This window comes from Antechinus flavipes, chromosome 1 (assembly GCF_016432865.1).
Source record: "Antechinus flavipes isolate AdamAnt ecotype Samford, QLD, Australia chromosome 1, AdamAnt_v2, whole genome shotgun sequence".
Lineage (NCBI taxonomy): Eukaryota > Metazoa > Chordata > Mammalia > Dasyuromorphia > Dasyuridae > Antechinus > Antechinus flavipes.
Window position 1 is genome coordinate 670,594,293 of NC_067398.1, and position 18,676 is coordinate 670,612,968.

At 44.5% G+C, this 18,676-nt stretch overlaps 1 protein-coding gene across 1 annotated transcript; it reads left to right on the top strand.

Annotated features, from left to right (window-relative positions):
- The first annotated feature begins 243 nt into the window (after nt 1-243).
- On the top strand, nt 244-15,695 carry NDUFS7 (NADH:ubiquinone oxidoreductase core subunit S7). The gene is made up of 8 exons (XM_051972186.1): nt 244-462; nt 1,877-1,913; nt 2,605-2,664; nt 3,185-3,302; nt 8,134-8,313; nt 8,703-8,749; nt 11,987-12,075; nt 14,905-15,695. The coding sequence occupies exons 1-8, from the start codon at nt 444-446 to the stop codon at nt 15,000-15,002; spliced, it is 648 nt and encodes a 215-aa protein (XP_051828146.1). The 5' UTR covers nt 244-443; the 3' UTR covers nt 15,003-15,695.
- The last annotated feature ends 2,981 nt before the right edge of the window (nt 15,696-18,676 follow it).

Genomic DNA, 18,676 nt, shown 5'->3' on the forward strand with positions numbered 1-18,676 from the left:
CCAGAAGACCTAGGACTGCGAACCAAGGACCTCGGCTCTGTTCTTTTGGAGCAGGTCGAGGATTTAAAGGCTTATGGAGGGAGGAAGGGCCCGGTCCAGGATACGAGAGGGAGGCTAAGAGGTATAACAATTTGCCCCATTCTCAGAGTGTAGATCGGCCCGCATCATCGGAGCGCCCGGGAACACCCTCTGGGGCAGTCTTGGAGACCAGGGGTGTAGGCTGGAGAGGGGCTGGAGGCTGCGGAACTCGGAGTCTAACGGCTCCGGTGGCCACTTCGAGGCGCCGGGCCTCTTTGAGAAGTGCACTATCCATCCCCTCCCCCTTCGCCTCCTTTCCACACTCACGGAACCTACAACCAGACACACTTCCGCCGCACATCCTCTCCAACCCGGAACGATTAGAGCGGAGGACTCGGGGAGGTCGTCTGAAGGCTGTGTACAAGATGGCGGTGGCACTGGCGGGTGAGCGGAGCGAGAACCCGGGGCTGGGGCTTGGGGGGGACGGGAGAAGCGGCGAGGACCCCCCGCTTGAGAGCATTCGCTGAGACCGGGCGGGTAACTAGCTAGCCCCCTCCCCCACCTCCAGCCTAGAAGGTAGGCCGCTCAGCCTTCAGGGCTCCCGGGGAGGGTGCGCGCATGCGCGCGCCTCAGCTTTCTCTGCCCGCGGATGTCGGCCGACCTTGGGAAAGGAGGGTCTTTCCCGCAGCGGTGCCCAGTCTGTGGCTTCGCAAATGTAGAATTGAATTATTACTGAGAATAACGGTTGAAGCTTGGAGCTCCGGTGCGCAAGCCTCTGACCCCTTATCGATGGTGACTCTGGCCCCTGACCTCTGAGCCTCTATTTACCTGCGCCGGTGTCCTTCCTCGTGGCCGAAAGCGCCGGCTCTTTGCTCCGGCGGCCGTGACCGAACTCGCCGGCTTTCTAATCGGCCTTAAAGAGAATGCGTGACTCCAGAAGGGCCCCGGGTTCGACAGGGATAACCAGCAAATAAAGAACACGTAAACTTGAAAGGACTGTCTCTACAAACGTTCTTAGGGGCCCGGCGACCTGAGTTCAGATTTAGGGAAGTCACTTCACCCCTCTCTGACTCAATTTCCCCCTTGTTAAAATAGCAAATAATAGCACTTACTTGTGGATCTGAGGATTAAATAATACTTGTTAAGATTTTTTCAAACTTTAAAGAGCCTTATAATTCGGGCTGAAATAAGCCAGGTAATTTGCCCCCGTTCTTCCTGACACCTGGCCCACCCCCTCTGTCTCCGCAGTAAGACCAGTGCCCTCATGCAAACCTCTCTCACATTAGGACCCACTTTGCTTTTCTCGCTGCCCATATATTTCTGCCATTGAAATCCTGTTCAGCCACTCATAACTCATTTCTTTTCACTCCTGAAAAAAAGCGAGCCCGAATGTGAAGTTACTTTTGCAAACTTGCTTGGAGAACCCAAGTTTAACCTTGGTTATACGTCAATAGCCTTTTTGTATGGTTTTATATTAAGTGATGTTCTAGGTACAAAAGTGGACAGACAACCTCTTCCTTCCTGTAGCTTGTATTCTAAGGGGGAAGACAGTATATATAACTCGGAGCTACAAGATAAATAGAGAAGAGAGTCACGTTATTAGGAAATCAGGAAAGGCTTCCCCTAGGAGGTAACACTTGAGCTGAGACTTGAAGTCCTTTTGCAATTCTAGCCTTGTCCTTGTCTTCCCATAAATCTTCCATAGATCATCTACCCAATATGCTAAAGGCCTTTCTCTCTAGATCTTTTAACAATTTGGGCATGATCATTATAATATTGTAATTAGTTTTTGCCCCACTTGCAGTAATTAAATTGGCATGTTATTGAGGCTCTTTTTTCTTGTGGTTTCTGCCTGCAGTTCCTCGTCTGGCCCGTTATGGATTATTTAGTTTTCGGTGAGTACTGTGGTTTCTGATATCTTACCAACCAGAACGACACAATATCATTATGAGGGCAGAGAAAGAATCCGCATTTTAGAAGTCAAAGAGAGTTTGGCAGTCTTATAGTTCAAGCTCTTCATTTTTACAGATGAGGACACTTCAGGTCCTTAGGGAAATGGCTTACTTGCTCAGTATTACATAGAATATTAGTGGCAGTTATCCTGACACTGGGAGGGATTGGAGGCAAAAGTGCTCAGGGCATGTTGAGGGGGTAGGCAAGAAGTACTTTTTAGCTGTAACTAATGACAGCTGTGGGGGGAAATAGGAAACAAGTCAGATAAACCATTAGTATAAAGCTCAAAGTTTGTTTTCTAGGCAATAGGAAGTCATTGAAGGTTTTTGAGGTCAGTGAAAATTATCAGAGCCGAATTTTAGGAAGATGTGAATTCAGGCCCCTCATTTCCTCTTTGCACCTCAGTTGCCTCATCCACACAATAAGGGGGGGTAGACTAGATCAGAGAGAGACCCTCCCTAATTTTAAATCTGTAATCTCATGATACCCTGTGACAATTGAAAATTCAGTGAGACCATCTACATAACATGGACTAGATGCAGCTGAGAAGATAATGAACTCAATCATTCCTGTGTTCTTTGTTGGAATATGATGTTGAATTCTCTCCTGATTCTTGACTGTTCCTTTGAACAGACCCAGCACAGCCCTCCAGGTTCAACTGATCCATCAGAGTTCGGTGACAGATGCAAGCAGGTAAAAGGTAGCTTCTTAGGAAAGGTCTGCGAAGTCTTTTTTTTTTTTTTCTTTTTCAAGAGCTTTCCATGAGCATCACAGGTTCTCTTTTCTGTTGTGGTACCCCATAACTGTTGAGAAAGGGAAGGGAAGATTCATTGGAGATTGGGTATGAGAAAGAGATGAAATAGATTTACATTGAATTATACATCTCTCCTAGTCCTCTTTGTGACCATTATTATTCATTTACAAGTTAGCGGCCCATGGTTTTCTGTCAGAGGTCCCATGTTTGGATGCTTCATCTGGGTTGAACCACTCTGAGTAGAGCAAGGTTGAACTGAGTTGGGGGCTTAGTAGGCCAAGAATAAAAACCTTGATCTTCTTTCAGATAATCCCCTACTGATCCCCTACTTAATAGTCTGGTTCTTGTTAGCTTCATGTACCAGCTTCCAGTGTTTCCCTTTTCTGCAGTGTCTTGATTTAGGATTCTTCCTTTTGGTGTTGTACATTTCCCTTTGTGTTTTGTGCCCTGCTTTCTCAGCCCTGTTCCAGAAGGAAAGAAGAGTAGGGCAGTAGTCTCTAAATCCTCCTCACTTCCAAGCAGCAAGGGGGAGTATGTGATCACCAAACTAGATGACCTGATCAACTGGGCCCGGCGGGTAAGTCACCACCAGACCAATCTTTCTTCCCTAAAAGCTTGAATCTCCACAGCAGGCAAGGCACATGGAAACAGGGAATCTCTACCTAGACCAGACTGCTAAAAGGAGCTGCCTTCTCCTTGCTTAAGTGAGGCAGGTAGGTAGTGCAGTGGATTGGGGGAAAGACTTATGTCAGGAAGACATGAGTTCCAATTCTGCCTCAGATGTTGACCATTTATTTATAACTTCTCTTAGCTTCAGTTCTTTGTCTGTAAAATGGGTATAATAATAATAACACACAGGTACAATAACAGCATCCACTTCACAGGATTATTTTGCAAATGAGATTATATATGTAAAGCTCTGTGCAAGCTATTATTATATATGTCAAATGGAAAATATGCCCTTATTCAACTTAGAGTCCCTGCTTTTTCCATGATGGCAAGTGTGAAATGCAAGCCATCGCTATATTTATCCAATTCATTGAGGAAATTTACCGGGCCAAACATAGTTCACTAGGACAGTCCATAGGAGACCTCTTGCCATCAAACCATTTATCTTTGGGAGAATCTTACCATTCAGACCCTTTAAATCTAATATAATCTACCTACATCTGTCCATTTTGTCCATGAGCAGAGCATGACAAAATTTTGTTAAATACTAGCTATGGGATTCCTTTGATATATCAAACTAGTAACACTGTTAGAAAGAAAGAAAATGTTGTTAATCTGTTTTTGTTGAAGCCATGTTGATTCTATCAGTTTCCTTTTCTAAATGTTCACTAACCTTCCCTTTACTAGAACATTTTAGATTTTTTACAAGGAATTGTAGTCAATATGGTTTGCAGTATCTACTCTCTTCCCTTTTTGGAAAATCAGGATGTTACTTTTCTCTGGGCCGAGACTTTCTTTTGCACTATCACAGATGTTGACCTGGAAGGGACCTTGAGAGTCTGTCTGATTCGACCCTCTCTTTTTGCCACTCTAGAAACTTACTGCATGATGATAAGTGATTTCCCATGTTCATCTGGAACTTGATCAACTTCAGGGAGAAGATTGAGCCCTCATATTCTGGCTCTAGAGCCTGTATTTCCAAGGCACTCCTTCCCCACTGCCTGTCATGTTCAGCAGTGATTTACCTTTGATTTCCAGCCAGGTGGCTGGGACTCACCACAGAAAGCTAGGTCCTTTTTCACTCTTTCCCAGCTTTTTGGGCATCTGTTCCCCTGGCGATCATTTTGGTTGCAGAGGAAATAGAAGCAAAGTCCTAGGTGGTTAAAAAAAAAAAAAAAGTTTTTCCCATTGAGGAAACTCCAACTTCATCTTCTGCCCTTCCTGAGACTCCCAACTGCCAGGGCTCGCTCTTCCTCCCTCCTAGGCTCCTGGAGATTTAATCATAGTTACCTTTGTCTGCTTGACCTTAGTTACTGTTTGTATACTTTTCTCCCCCTCTCCATATGAGTATAAGGTCCTTGTGAGTAGAATGTTTCATTCTGTGGATTTATATCCTAGCAGCGCTTAGTAAATGCTTGTTGATTGATTGATTTGATCCATTTAAGCAGTCGTCCCCTCCTTTCTTAGTTCCCCCAATATAGTTTTAAAAATAAAATTCTTTTTGTTCTTAGCTTTTCTTGTCAGTGTCAGCTCATCTCCAAACATCATTCTTATTATTTCTTTCAGGACTGTGCCATGATTTATTATTCAACTTCTGTTTCCTGCCTTTGTTTCTTTTTTCTGTATGTGATTTTCCAAAATCCAAGTTGATTAATAGAGTTCCTTGGGCCTTCATATTGATCTCTTTAGACAACTATCCTTTTCCATCTTATCAGAATTTTTTCTTTATGTTTCCCAGATACCATTTTTCAGACCTCATCCTTCCTTGGCTGACTTTGCCTATAGTATTTAATCTAGGCAATCCTCCTTTATCATTTCTCTGAGTCCTTTGAAGTCTATTCTCCTTAACCTAGGCCATATTCTCTGCCTTGTCAGAGAAAGCCAGATCCAGGATAGACATTCTCTGCTTTGGGTTTCCTGCTTTTGAAGGATTCAGGCAAGTCATGAAGTCTGTAAGGTGCTCTGCTTCCAGCAAGGAAAGTGAGCTTCAGCAGAGGTTGGTACATTGCCTGGATGATCCTCTGGGGCCTGCCTGTGATTCCATCTCCTAGATTCCTCATCTATGTCTCCGCTCCATAGAATGTTTCAACAAAGTTTCTGTTTCTGTCTCAATTTACTGTCACCCACATATTTTCATCACATGCATCTTTGCTGGTTCCTAAATTTCCTTGTACACCTTACTGCTAATGATAATGCTAGCATTTCAAAACTTGGGAAAACTCTCTATTTGTTAACTCTGTTGATTCTCCTAACCTGAGAAGGTAGAGGCTCTTATTATTTCACCATACAAACAAGGAAACTAAAGATAAAATAAGGGGGATTAAGTGATATTGATGACTCAGAAGCAAGACTTAAACTCACTTCTTCCTCCTCCTACCTCATTCCACAAGTTTCATGGTCTTTATCCAAACCTCTGGCGATCAAATTCACTTTCTTGAGTTAGGATCTTGAATTTGCCATTGAAATCCTTCCCAAGCCATCCTGGGTTTCTGTTTCTCTTACTCTATATTCCTCCCTCCTGCAGAAGAGGCAGGCCAAACATGAACTTCACTTTATATTTTTGCTTGGGGAATCAAGGTTGAACCTCATGCCACTTCGTTGTGCTTTAAATCACTGGGTACTTTTTTTATGATTTCTTTATAAAAGTTGTCTTGTTCTTTCACCTTTACAGTTGGTGATCTCCAGTTGTAATAAACTCCAATTTAAATGGAAGTTAAGCAACTAGACAATGTCGGGAAGAGAAAATTTTTCTGGGCTTGTCTTTTGTGGGGGGAAAAACTAAATCAGAATTATTAAAAAACTATTCCCTGAAAGATGGCTATACTGAATTCCTTCCACACAGTTAGACCTGTATGGTCTAATATAAGAAGTCCTGACTTGGGAGCTCAGAGACCTGGCTTCTGATCCCAGATCTTTCCCTAGCTTGTTTTGTGAACTTGAGGAACTTTCCCTCTTGAAGTCTCAGGTTCTTCATCCAGAAAATGTGGAAGTTGGAGGAGATTCTTTCTGAGGTCTTGTAGCTCTGAGTCTGTGATTCAGTGATTTGATAGTCCTTTCAAAGGAAAATAATGTTCCAAGCATGGTTGAAAAGAGATGAGAGAACACTCTCACACTATCCCTTTGCTAAGGTAAAAGTCCAGGAGGGTAGTAAACTGCACTTATTTTCAGAATTCTTCAAAGTATTGATCAATAATGTTGGGTTTTTTCCTCCTTTTTTTTTTTTTTTTAAATCTTCAGAAATAACATTTATTATTACTGGATGGCTCTCCGAGAGAAGGATTCTGGAGGGAAAACTATAGTAATGTTTAAACAAAAAAAAAAAAGATCAATGGAAGAATAATTTTTTTAAGTGTTCAGAACAATGACCTGACAATTTTCAGGAGACATAGTCAGCAAAAGGAGGTTCAATTGTACTTAGCAGATTTTGGAATTCATTGGAAAGGTGGGAACTTGGAATCAGTGGGTCTGACTTCCTATCCTGGCTTTGCTGCTTCCTGGCTGTGCCACCTCAGCCCAGTCACTTTTTGAGGCCTTTGTTTTGTCATTTGATAAATAAAGATGTTAGGTCTCTGATGTCCCTTCTAGCCCTGTGATCCTTTACTTATTGAAAGAAGTATAATATGTTAGGTGGATCTTTGTTACAAAATAAATATTAGTGGGTTTTTTTTTTTTTTTACCCTGAGTTAAACTTAAGAATCCAGTTAATCAAAATATTCCCACACAGTTTTATTGATGAAAATTTTAGTTTGCAGAGAATATGAGTATCTCTCTAGATAAAAATTCTTTGAAAAAGGGATGTCTGCTTTCTTCATGTCTTTATATGTTCTAGAGTTATATCAGCCTGGAATAGGAGGGGAACTCCAAAGTCCAGCCTAACTTTCTAGCTAATGCAGGAATCCTCTGCAGAGAGCCTTTTTTTTTTAATATAATCATGACCCTGTTTTGTTTTTTGAAGTTTTTTGAAGTTTTTCATTTTCAAAACGTGCAAGAATAATTTTTTAGCATTCATCTTTGAAAAACCATTCCCTCCTTCTTCCCACCCCCTCTTCTTAGATGGCATGTAATCTAATATATGTTAAATATGGTAAAGATATATGTTAAATCCAATATATGCATAGATATTTTTATAATTATCTTGCTGCAACAAGAAAAATCAGATCAAAAAATAAAAAGAGAGAAAGAAAAAAAATTTAAACAAATCACAATAAAAAAAGTGAAAATACTATCTTGTGACCCACAGCCCTCTCTCTGGGTACAGATGATTCTCTCTGCCACAAGACATTGGAACTGGCCTGAATCACCTCGCTGTTGAAAATAGCCACACGTGACCCTTTTCTTAACAAAAATACTGGAGTGGTTTGCCATTTCTTTCTCCAGGTCATTTTACAGATGAGGAAACTGAGGTACACAAGATGAAGTAGCTTCTCTAGGATCACAAAGCTAGCGGGAATCTGAGGCTAGATTTGAATTCAGGCCCTCCTGATTTCAGGGCTGGTGTTCTATCTGCTGTGCCACCGTCTCCTTTCAGAGAGTTCTTAATTCTTAGGAATTTCTTTTTTATACTGAGACAGAATCTGCATTCCCATAATCCTACCCATAAGTGATCCTAGACCCAGAATGTCTTTAATTTACACATGAAACAAAACACCCCCTTCTGCCCACCCGTCATTCCCCAGCTCATCAGCATGAGCATTGTGTAAGATGGTCCCTCCCCCTCAGCGAGCTTTCTCTCTCTCTAGAGTTCCTTGTGGCCTATGACCTTCGGCTTGGCGTGCTGTGCTGTGGAGATGATGCACATGGCGGCTCCCCGCTATGACATGGACCGGTTTGGGGTGGTGTTCCGGGCCAGCCCCCGGCAGTCAGATGTGATGATTGTAGCTGGCACCCTCACCAACAAAATGGCCCCGGCTCTCCGAAAGGTAAGCCAGAAACAGCGGTCCCCCTCGGAGAGAACCCAGGCCCGGCCTCATTGGGACAGAGCATGTTTTTGCTCAGCAAGAAGCAAGTCAATTTTACCAAAGGCAGCAAAGAGCTGGGGAGGGGAGGGGGAGTGATGATTAAGGGTGTTTCCTACTTTCTGTGGTCTATGTCAGGAGAAAATGGGACACAGGAGAAGGTTGCATTGGAAAGCTCTAGTATTCCGAGTCATTGGCTTTCAAATTCAGGCAGAAGAGCCTATGGTATGAGTGGGCTCCAGCATGGAGTGATGAGGTTGGGTGATAGGTCTGTGTCTCGGAGATAGGGGATGTAGGAGGCTTTAGTGACCCTGCCGGAAGAGGACAATAAAATGGCTGGCTTTGTGTTCCAGGTGTATGACCAGATGCCAGAGCCTCGCTATGTAGTCTCCATGGGAAGGTGAGTGAAGGGCCGATTCCTTTTTGGGGCATCGTTTTGTGACCCGAGTCTGAACCGGGAATGGAACAAAGCACTGTGTGCCATTAGCAGTGGGAGGATCCAAAATCCCTGACGTGGCAAGTCCAAGAAACACCTGGAGAATGATGTCAAAATGTGACTAATGTGGCTCAGGCTGTAGTGGTCGTGGGAGCCAGTGCCTGACGCCAGGGCATCCTTAGCTTCAGACCTGCAAATTTCGCCAAAAAGATGGCCCCAAGAAAGATCAATTAGGGGTCTGCAGGTGGGAGGACATAGCGTGAGAAATGGCATGGGGAACTAAAGAGAGATCCTAGGGAAGTAAGAAGAGAAGCTTCGTGGTGAGACAGAAAGGGCACTAAGTGGTATGGGAAGGATAGGGCTGGGCATTAGAGTGTCCTACCTCCAATCCCTGTCTTGGACTCGTAATGTTGTGTTAATAATGAGTTATTTAGGGGTCCTATCGCACACCAGCCCTGAAGTCAGGAGGACCTGAGTTCAAATGTGCCCTCAGACACTTTACACTTCCTAGCTGTGGGACCCTGAGCAAATCACTTAACCCCAATTGCTTCAGCAAAAAAAAAAAAAAAAGTAATTTAAACCTCTTGGGTTCTCATTTTTTTGATTTGGAGTAGAAGAAAAAAATTATTCTCATGGTGGTACTGTTGTGAGGAAAATGCCTTGCACACCATCATAAGCCCTCGTAGATGTGAGACCACTTGCAAGAATCACTGCCAAGAAGTGATCCAGAGCAGCAGAATGCCTCACCTCAGCTGCAGTGCATGGAGGGAAGCTTTAGTCTCGACTTAACTTCTTTTTCCATTAAAGGAAGGGTCTTGTCAGGAAGTTCTTCATAATGATAATAAACATAGGAAAAGTCTCAGACATTGTTTAAAATAAAATACGAATCTTCTTGGGGAAGGAGATCCTTCTGAGAGTCCTCCATCCCACCTAAATTCTCCCTTGTAATAAAGAAAAGTAGTTAAGAAAAATCAGCAGTAAAGTGATCACATCTGATGAGAGGTACCATGAAACCTAGAAACCTAGGAAGGGAGGTCCCTTCACATTTTCTCCCAGTGGCTCCTCGTGGGGTTTGAATTTCTCTAGAACAACTGCAACAGTGATTCTGTTATTCTTAATATTCTTACCCTGGGACAGGGTGTCCCTGGCAACTTCAGTTCCCTCCTAGATATTGAACTCTTGAGTTTTTTTTGGAATTTGGGTAAGACTAGTACACACTGACCCTTGGACTCGTTGTCTCTTGTTATCCAAGGTCAGAAGGAAACGATTAATTCTTCTTGAGCAGAAAAGATAGTTACCAAGACAACAAGAGGGCACCAGGGAAGGAGGGAGCAGGAAAAAGAGATTAAAGAGTTTAAAATGAAGCCTATGAGGTTATCTTCCCCCAGTCTTTCTATTCTGAATGTATGAAAGTACTGAATCTCTTTGATGGGGAGCTAGAGTTCATAAGGGCTTAATCAAGTGCTACAATCTTGTAGGTCTCCTCTATTTTGACTTCACCTGCCTGCCTTGGGTGTTCTCCAAAGACTTGACTGCACCCACAAAATTCTCCTGGTCTAACCTCAATACAGAGTTCCTTTAAAAAGGCTTCTCTGCTCAAGCCCATAGGAAGACCTGACTTCCTTCAGCAATTACAGAATCAGAGGATGTTAAAGAAGGAACCTTAGAGACCACCAAAATCACCATCTCATTTTATAGAGGGAGAACTGAGACCCAGAGGGAAGTGATTTTGCTCAATGTCATGCATTCAGCCAATTGTTAGAATTGGGATTTGAAGCCAGGTTTCTGATCCCATACCTGGAACTCCTACAACTTCATCCTCCCTCACTCCATAGCTGAAAGGTTTTAGCAGGTATCTGTTCTGTTGGTGAGCTTTCCCTTCAATGTGAATTTTGTGATAGCCACTCAGGTGAATGCTTTGATTGGCACATTTTCTAACTCAAGACCCTCAGAAGTGTGTCCTTCCCTAAGAAGATTTTTATTTCATTTTATACACTATCTGAGACTCTTTGCATGTCGATTATCATTGTGGAGAACTTCCTGAAAAGGCCCTTCCTTTAATGGAAAAAGAAGTCTGGACTAAAGTTTCTTTCCATGCACTGCAGCTAATATGAGACATTTTGCTGCCCTAAATCGCTTCCTGGCGGTGATTTTTACAACTGATTTCACATCTGTGGGGATATGCTGGTTTGCAAAGCATATTTTCCACAGCAGTCCCACCAGAAATAGCTGATGTACACAGGAAGCAATAAGATTTAAGAAAACGCATGAGGGTTGGCAAGAGAAAATGATCACAACAGATTAAGTGATGTTGAGATCAGTTTGGCAAGGGATTCGTGTCCAGGACTGGGAAAAATGATGAGAAAGGTCTAATGGGGCCAGAGGGTAGCAGGTGAGTTCTCGACATCTGTTACTAGGAAACCCCAGGACCATCTGGATCCTTCAAGAGGATCAAGGAAAGTCAGTTCTGTTAAGACTATAAACTCCTTGAGCCCTCTCCTGGTCCAGTTTGTGCATTTGTGCCCCCATTATGTAGCCCAGAGCTAGCCACCCTGTAGTAGGCACTGAGCAAATACCCAGTGAATTAGGGTTTCTTTGAGCTTGAGCAGTTTTCCTCTAGTTACCCAGGAAGGCCTCTGTGCCCAGGAGTGAAATTGCCTCCTGGGTACATTTAGTTTCTTGGGCATGCTCTGTGTGGTCTGCAAACAGACTCCAAAGGGCCTGAAGGGCAGCTAGCTTGGAAACTGGGAAGAGTCCTGGGCTTGAGGTCAGGATGGCCTGTGGGAATCATGTTCTGCTATTCATCATGTGACCGTACTTGTCACATCATCACTGCCCTTCAGTTATTTCCCCTGTAAAAATGGAGGATAGAGAATAATGATGATAATCCTTATTATTATTATTAATAATAAAAACTGCATTTATGTGGTATATTAAAGTTTACAAAGCACTTGATAGGTTATTTCACCTGGCCTTCACAAAACAATCCCAGGAGATATGTGTTATCATCTCCCCCACTTTATAAAGTGGGGAGATCTATAGATGGGGGGCCTGAGGGAGGCAAGTAAATGACTTGCCCAGACTAGCTAATAGATGTCTGAGACAGAATTTGAACTACTACCTCATTATCGTTACTTTGTACACCTGAAGTGCTTAGGAAATATGAGATAATTCTGGTATTCTCTCTTTTTTCCTTACCAGTTGTGCTAATGGCGGAGGATATTACCATTACTCCTATTCCGTAGTGAGAGGCTGTGACCGCATTGTGCCCGTGGATATCTATGTCCCAGGTAGAGGAGCCCCTCCTTAGCCGCCGTGTGCCTGAGCCCATCTCTGCTGCTCCGTATGTCACACGTGGCACCAGAAGGGACTCGCTGCCAATCCCAGCTTTTCCTTCACACCTCAGTGGAAGGAAAGTGACTCCTCCAAGGTCATTCAGAGTAAAAGTGAGGTATAACCATGGGAGTATACAGTGAATAAGCAGGCTGGGGGCATTTCTCACAGATGGGATGCCTTTAACACCTTAAAGCCTCTTATAGCTTGTTTGTACATGGCAGAGCAAACCTCCCATCTAAGGTCAGAGCCCCCAAGGTGAGAGAGTGGGAAAGTTGTAGTTGGGGCCGGGGTTCTAGTCCTGCCTTGGCTGTTTACTAGCTGTGTCCATCCCTTCTGCATCTGTAAAGTGCTGTCCAGACAGGGGGCGGTCTCTGAAGACCCTGGCGGCTTTAAGCCCTGTGACCTTCTCAGTTCACGCCTCTGCTTCTCTGTGCCCCAGTTTTCCAGTCTAAAATGAGACGACTGGACTGAAAGATTCTGAGTTCCTTTCTAGCTCTTCCATTGGGTGACCAATACCTGGTCATGGAAGAGAAAAAATCACAGATCTGCAGTCCAGTGGAAGTTCAGAAAAGAAGCATGAGAGGCTGTCGTAGCTCCCCAAATTGATGTCTGGGAATCATGGGCCTTTCCCCAGAGCAGAGACCAAAAGGCCTCAGAGAGGCTACTTCCTCTCACTCTTCACATGGTTTTGATCACGTGGTCATCTGAGGTACAGGCTAGAGCAGAGCAAAAGCAGCCGGGGGAGAGGAGGGGGCCTTGGAGCAGCGGGAAGGGAGCACTGCCCTCGTGGAAGGAGACAAGCAATGGGAAGAAAGCAGCCGTGACTCAGACGGCCCTTCCACGCCAGGACAGAAGTCCCAGGGCCCAGAAAATTTTTAGGCCAGTGCAGTTGACGATGGTCTGTAATTTAGAAAATGTTCAAGCTCACTGAGCCATAGATTCTCAAGAGGAGGCCCTCATTGGCTTCTTGGCCAGTCCACACCCAAGTAGAAATCCCATCAGGAACATCCAAACCCAGGACAGTCCCTTCTAGCCTCCACTGCCAGACCTCCCCTGGGAGGTGGTCTTATTCTAGCCCCACAAGTGAGTCCATTTCAGCTTTGGCATTTTCCCTGTCCGGGGCAACAGCCTGTGGATTTTCTCTCAGAAAAAGGCATCCCGGCTTCCATCCTCTTTCTCAGGGACAGCTGGTTGGTTCCTTCCGCCACTGCTGTAGAAGCTGAGGTAGCCATTAGGTGTAAGCCAGCCTGTTTGTAGCCTTGGTGGGCGGAAAGAGCCCTGTCGGGCCAGACTGGCGTCAGAAGACTGGCCCACGCCCTGGTCTAGGAGACAGAATAGTCCTCCCTGTTAACCCTCCTGTTGGGAGGATGAGAACATGGGGGGCCACTTGGTGCTGTAGACATAAGGCCTGATAGGCCGCCTCTAGGACAAGTAGTATCAGGACAAAACTCACAGCCACCGAACGCAGTGCAAAGCCCCATTTGAGTGTCTCATGCCCTGGACCCCTTCTGCCCGACTCATTCAAGGTCCTAGTTTGACACTAGAAATTCCTGATCTCCTGGCCTCAGTTGGAGCTGAGCATTCATACTCAAATCCCAGAAACAGCCTCAGAAAAGACTCTGAGGGTAAATGGTCCAGCTTGTATTGAACAGGAATCCCTCCCTTATGGGGGAGCCATCAGGGTTTTCTGTAAAGAGCAAATTTCAAGTCAGAGGATCTGAATTCAGATTCTGGCTCCACTACCAATGTATGTGATCTCAGGCAAGTCAGAGCCTCCCCAGGCCTTGGCCTCCTCCTCCTCCTCCTCTTTAAAAGGAGGGCTCAGCTTAAATCCTATAGTCTCTAAACTCCTTGTGCTGTTTCTCCCCCTTTCCTCAGTCATCTTGGATTTTGTGGTGTGACCTCTCTGATCGGTAACCACTGTAAGCTTCAGAAAGCAGCAGCCTGCTTTTATCTGAATTAATCCCATTCATGGTTAGCCATAAGGCATTTGATGGCTAAGTGCACTGGAGGCGACTGGCAACAAGTATTGGAACTGGTGGAGGTTTGGAAGAGAGGGAGTCTGTCGAAGGTGGGGAGGGAGAAAGCAGGTATTACCTTGTGTGAACCTTGCAACAACCCCCGGAAGCTGCTGTACTGTTATTGCCCTTTTATAGTGGCTGAAACTGAGACCAGGAGTTTCAGTGACTTGCCCAGAGCCACAACCACTAAGTGTGTGGCTGGATTTGCATTTAGGTCAGTCCATTGCACCATGTAGCTGTTCTTGGGGAGAGGAGGGAATGTAGAAACAAGGAGGAAACTTGGAGATTGTCTGATGAAATCCTTTCACTTTGTAGGTGAGGAAGGAGACAGTTTCAGAAGCAGGTTGTGGCCAAGGCAGGACTAGAAACACGCACATGTAGCTTTCATTTCCCATCCCTGAAACACATCCCTGAAACATCCCTTCTTACCCTTGCTTCCCTGAAGCACCTCTTCTCCATGCAGCCTTTCTGATCCCTCAGCCCTAAGGGCCAATGCCCCTTCCCTTGATTCCCTCATCCTTGGCTATCTCGTGGTTATTCTGCCATTGTCACATGCAATCTGAGTACAGGTAGTCACTGAGAAATGGGGCGTCCCAAGGTTTCAGGGCAGCTGTAAGCTCGAAGAGCTCCAATATCAAAACGAGCCCCAGGATGTTAGGATGCCGTTAGTGAGGTGCTCGGGGCTCGCCAGAGTCCAGTGTCTGACCTTCGTCCCCCCTCCCCTGGGGACACGGTGACTCCCTGTGTTGTGTGTCCCTTCAGGCTGCCCGCCCACGGCTGAAGCGCTGCTCTATGGGATCCTGCAGCTCCAGAAGAAGATCAAACGGGAGAAGAGGCTCAAGGTGTGGTACCGGCGGTGATGACGGCCCCTCGGGCAGGCAGCAGGGACGGGCCCCTGTTTGTGACCTCCTGCCATGTGAATGTCAATAAAATACCCAGATAATAGACGCTTTGTCTGTGCTTGGTAGTGACAGAGATACCCAGGGCAGCCTGGTGTGGGGAATGGACAGGACCCTGGATTGGCAGTCAGGGCTTGTGCTCAGTTCCACAGGGCCTCAGTTTTCCCATCTTGTCAAGTTAGTGTTGACCTTAGAGCTCTTTGTCCCATGTTTGTGTACCAAAAGCACACAGTGGGTCTTAGGCTGGATAGGACTAAAGGCAAGACCAGGAGGTCAATTTCTTGGGACTGGATCAATAGCTGATCCATTTCTGGGCAGGCAGGGTACCAGTGCAACCTGGGAGACTGACTGAGGGAGGGGGATACCCAAGGCATCCTCACTGGTGGAGGTCATCGCCATTCACTACCCTAAGCACGGGTCCTCCGGGGGAAAACCCAGGCCCTCATCCTGCCAGACAGAGGAGGACCACTGCTGGTCAAGGTGCACCTTACTAAAGGATGTGTGGATGACATTTTTGTCAATCAGATCTTCCTAATATATATTAAGATGGCTCATTTTCAAGGAATATTGGCGAGTCCCTTTGTAAAGTGGAGAATCCTCTGTGACTTTGATATAGTAGATACTCATTCAATAAATGCTTCTTGGTGATAATGATGGAGAGTTGACTGTTTCATCATTACCTGGCCTGGGAATTGGAAAAACAGTCTTTGGAGTGACTTCCTTATTCTAGTCCTCAGATTCCTGTAAAATGAGAGTGGACCAGAAGATCTGTAGGGTTTCTTGCAGCGTGGCTGTCTTGGCTCCTTCTCTCCCCATTACTGGTGATTCTTTTTGTTCTCCAGCCTTCTTACCATAGACCAAGACTTCCAGAGCTTGTGCTGGGTCCTTAGTTGTTAGATTTTTTTTTTTTTAACTCTTGATGGAAGTGTTTGCAGAATATTTGGAAGCACAAGTTGTTTTAAAGCAGAAAGGGAGGGGGCTCTTTAAATTTTTTTTTGCTGAGGCAATTGGGGTTAAGTGACTTGCCCAGGGTCACACATCGAGGAAGTGTTAAGTGTCTGAGACTTGATTTGAACTTGCATCCTCCTGATTTCTGGGCCAGTGCTCTATCTACTGTGCGTTCTAGCTACCCTGGGAGGGGGTTCTTTATGCAGACTTGTCCCAGCATAACTCCTTTTGTACAGAAGGAAGACCATTTTTTTAAGAAGAGAAAATCTCTCAGGAATGATTTTTGCAATTGCAAAAACAATTGCAAGTTCCATTTAGTACTAGATTATATGTGCTGAGATCCAGTTTTTCCCCAGGGCCTAGGGCTGAGAAGGCTTTGTGGAAATAATGGAGATCAGTCTGGGTCCTTTCTCTGAATGTTTCAAGTTGGATCCATGATCCCATGGATATGGGGCCCTCTGCTCACCTGGCCCTAAATCTCCCCACTTATCCTACCTGGCTGTTGTCTATTTCTTCCATAAATCCCTTTCCTCTAGTTCTTTTAATAGTTGGGCGTAGCAGTGACGACTCTCGGGCTGGCCCACTTGACTCTGGTCAGGAATACCCTTGAAGTAATTTTTGCTGCATCTCCCACACATCCCTTATCAGTCAGATACTGCAGCCCGCAGATGTACACACAGCCCACCCCACACACACCTTTCCACTGACATCACGTGTAATCGATTCTTTCAAGATCATGGTACATTTCATGATCTGTACCATTTGAAGCTTATCAATGATGAAATAAGTTTTCCTGAGAAATAAGTCATGCAATTTTGGAATGAAGTCAACCCGATCTCAATTCTAGGCCTAAGTTATAAATATATCAATGAAGCACCTCTGTGGGATACCTAGCCCACTAACCCAAACCTTGTCCCTTGTTACTGCCTGCCTTACCAAGTTGTTTTGAGGAAAACACATAGATATAAAAATGGGGACATCGTATCATCCTCTTTTTTAACCGTGGTCAGAGTAAGAGAAGGCCAGCTTTTGAAATAATCCTTGGGGAGCTCCTGAAATCACCTCGCCACCAGCTTGGCATTCAGTGCCCAAGGGGATAAGGACCCTCCAACCTGAGAAAAAAACCCAGAGCTCTGAATGATGGCCTGGGGAGTGAGGAGTCGGGAGTCCAGATTCCAGACCTGATATTTTTGTGGTGCTTCTAACACAAAGGGCTCTGGGGAACCTGGGCATGGCAGCCCAAAGGACTGTGGGAAACGCCTCATCTCTAAACCTACCAAGGAAAGTTTTATGCTGCTTGGACGTCTTAAGTTTTATTAAGCCATTTTCTGTTCAAGTTTTGTTATGTCAGTTCTCTTTTCTTGTCCTGACTCAGTTTCCCTAATTATCCTGATCCAGTCCTGACTCAGTTTCTCTAATTGTTCTGCTTCAGTTTATAATTGTCAGCTCAAAGGTCAGTCCTGCAAAACTTTCCCTCCCTCTTTTATCAGAATATTTGATAAGGATAAAAGCTTTTGTTTTAGAATATCAGAATGCCTCTCTCCATTCCAAGCTATGTCAGATACCATCTTAACAAGATGCCTCCTCCCATACCCTGTCAGAACTGGATTGTCACAGTCCTGTGTTCCAGCTCGCAGCACCTTGACTCTGCCCCTGCCTCAGTCTATCCTGGGTCTGAGCCACGTGTATAGAGGTCACTGAGAACTCATGGTTTGCTGGATTCTTGGAGAAGATAAGTCTCATTCAGCCCTGGGACCAAACCACAGATCCATTGGTCCCAGTATATCTCTCCCTTTTAAATAAATGATTAAATACTCTCTAATCTCTGTCTTGCTCAGTTTCTCCGGCATTACAGTTTTTACCTTTGTCAGAATACTTTGCAGGCTCCAAAAGAGTTTGTAAGACCTCTACAATTCCCCTTTGAAAATGTCTATTAATTTTGCAAATGGTTCTGTCCATTTACTTATTTCCTGTCCTCCTGCAAGGCTTTTTCCACTCTTAGATACTGGTTTCCCACGATTATAAAAAGGTTGTGCTTTGAACAATGTTGCAAAATCCCAAAGAAACAAATATAGTCCAAGAAACTATGAGAAGATACTTCCCCTCATGGATGTGGAAAATCACATCTTTTTTTTTTTTTAATTGTTTTGATGTTAGCTGATTTGTTTTCTCTTTTGCACTAATTTTTTTTCCTTTAAAAATTCACTTTTGTATGGCATAGCTAAGGAAGAATTTTGTTGTTCAGTCATTTGATCATATCCAACTCTTCATGTCCCAGAGAATCATACCACATCAGACCCTTCTGTCCTCCAGTATTTCCCAGTCTGTCCAAGCTCATATTCTTTGTTTCCATGACACTACCCATCCCATCCTTTGCCCTTCCCATCTCATCCTCTGCCCTTCCTTTTCCTTTTGCCTTCAATCTTTTTTTTCCTTTTGCTTTCAATTTTTCCCAACCTCAAGAATAAAGAAGGAAATTTACATGACATAAAAACAGAAGATACCAATTAAAATGATAAGTTGTGCTTTGCTCCTTTTTGAATCTTGTCCAGTTAGCTTTTGCAAGAAGTCTCACATGGCAGCATGTATTAATGATCTTGCAGTTGGCAGAGTCCTCAAAGTCATTTCTTTAACAGGAGAATTAGGTAGAGAGAGGTGAGAGACGCCCATACTTAGAATGGGAAATA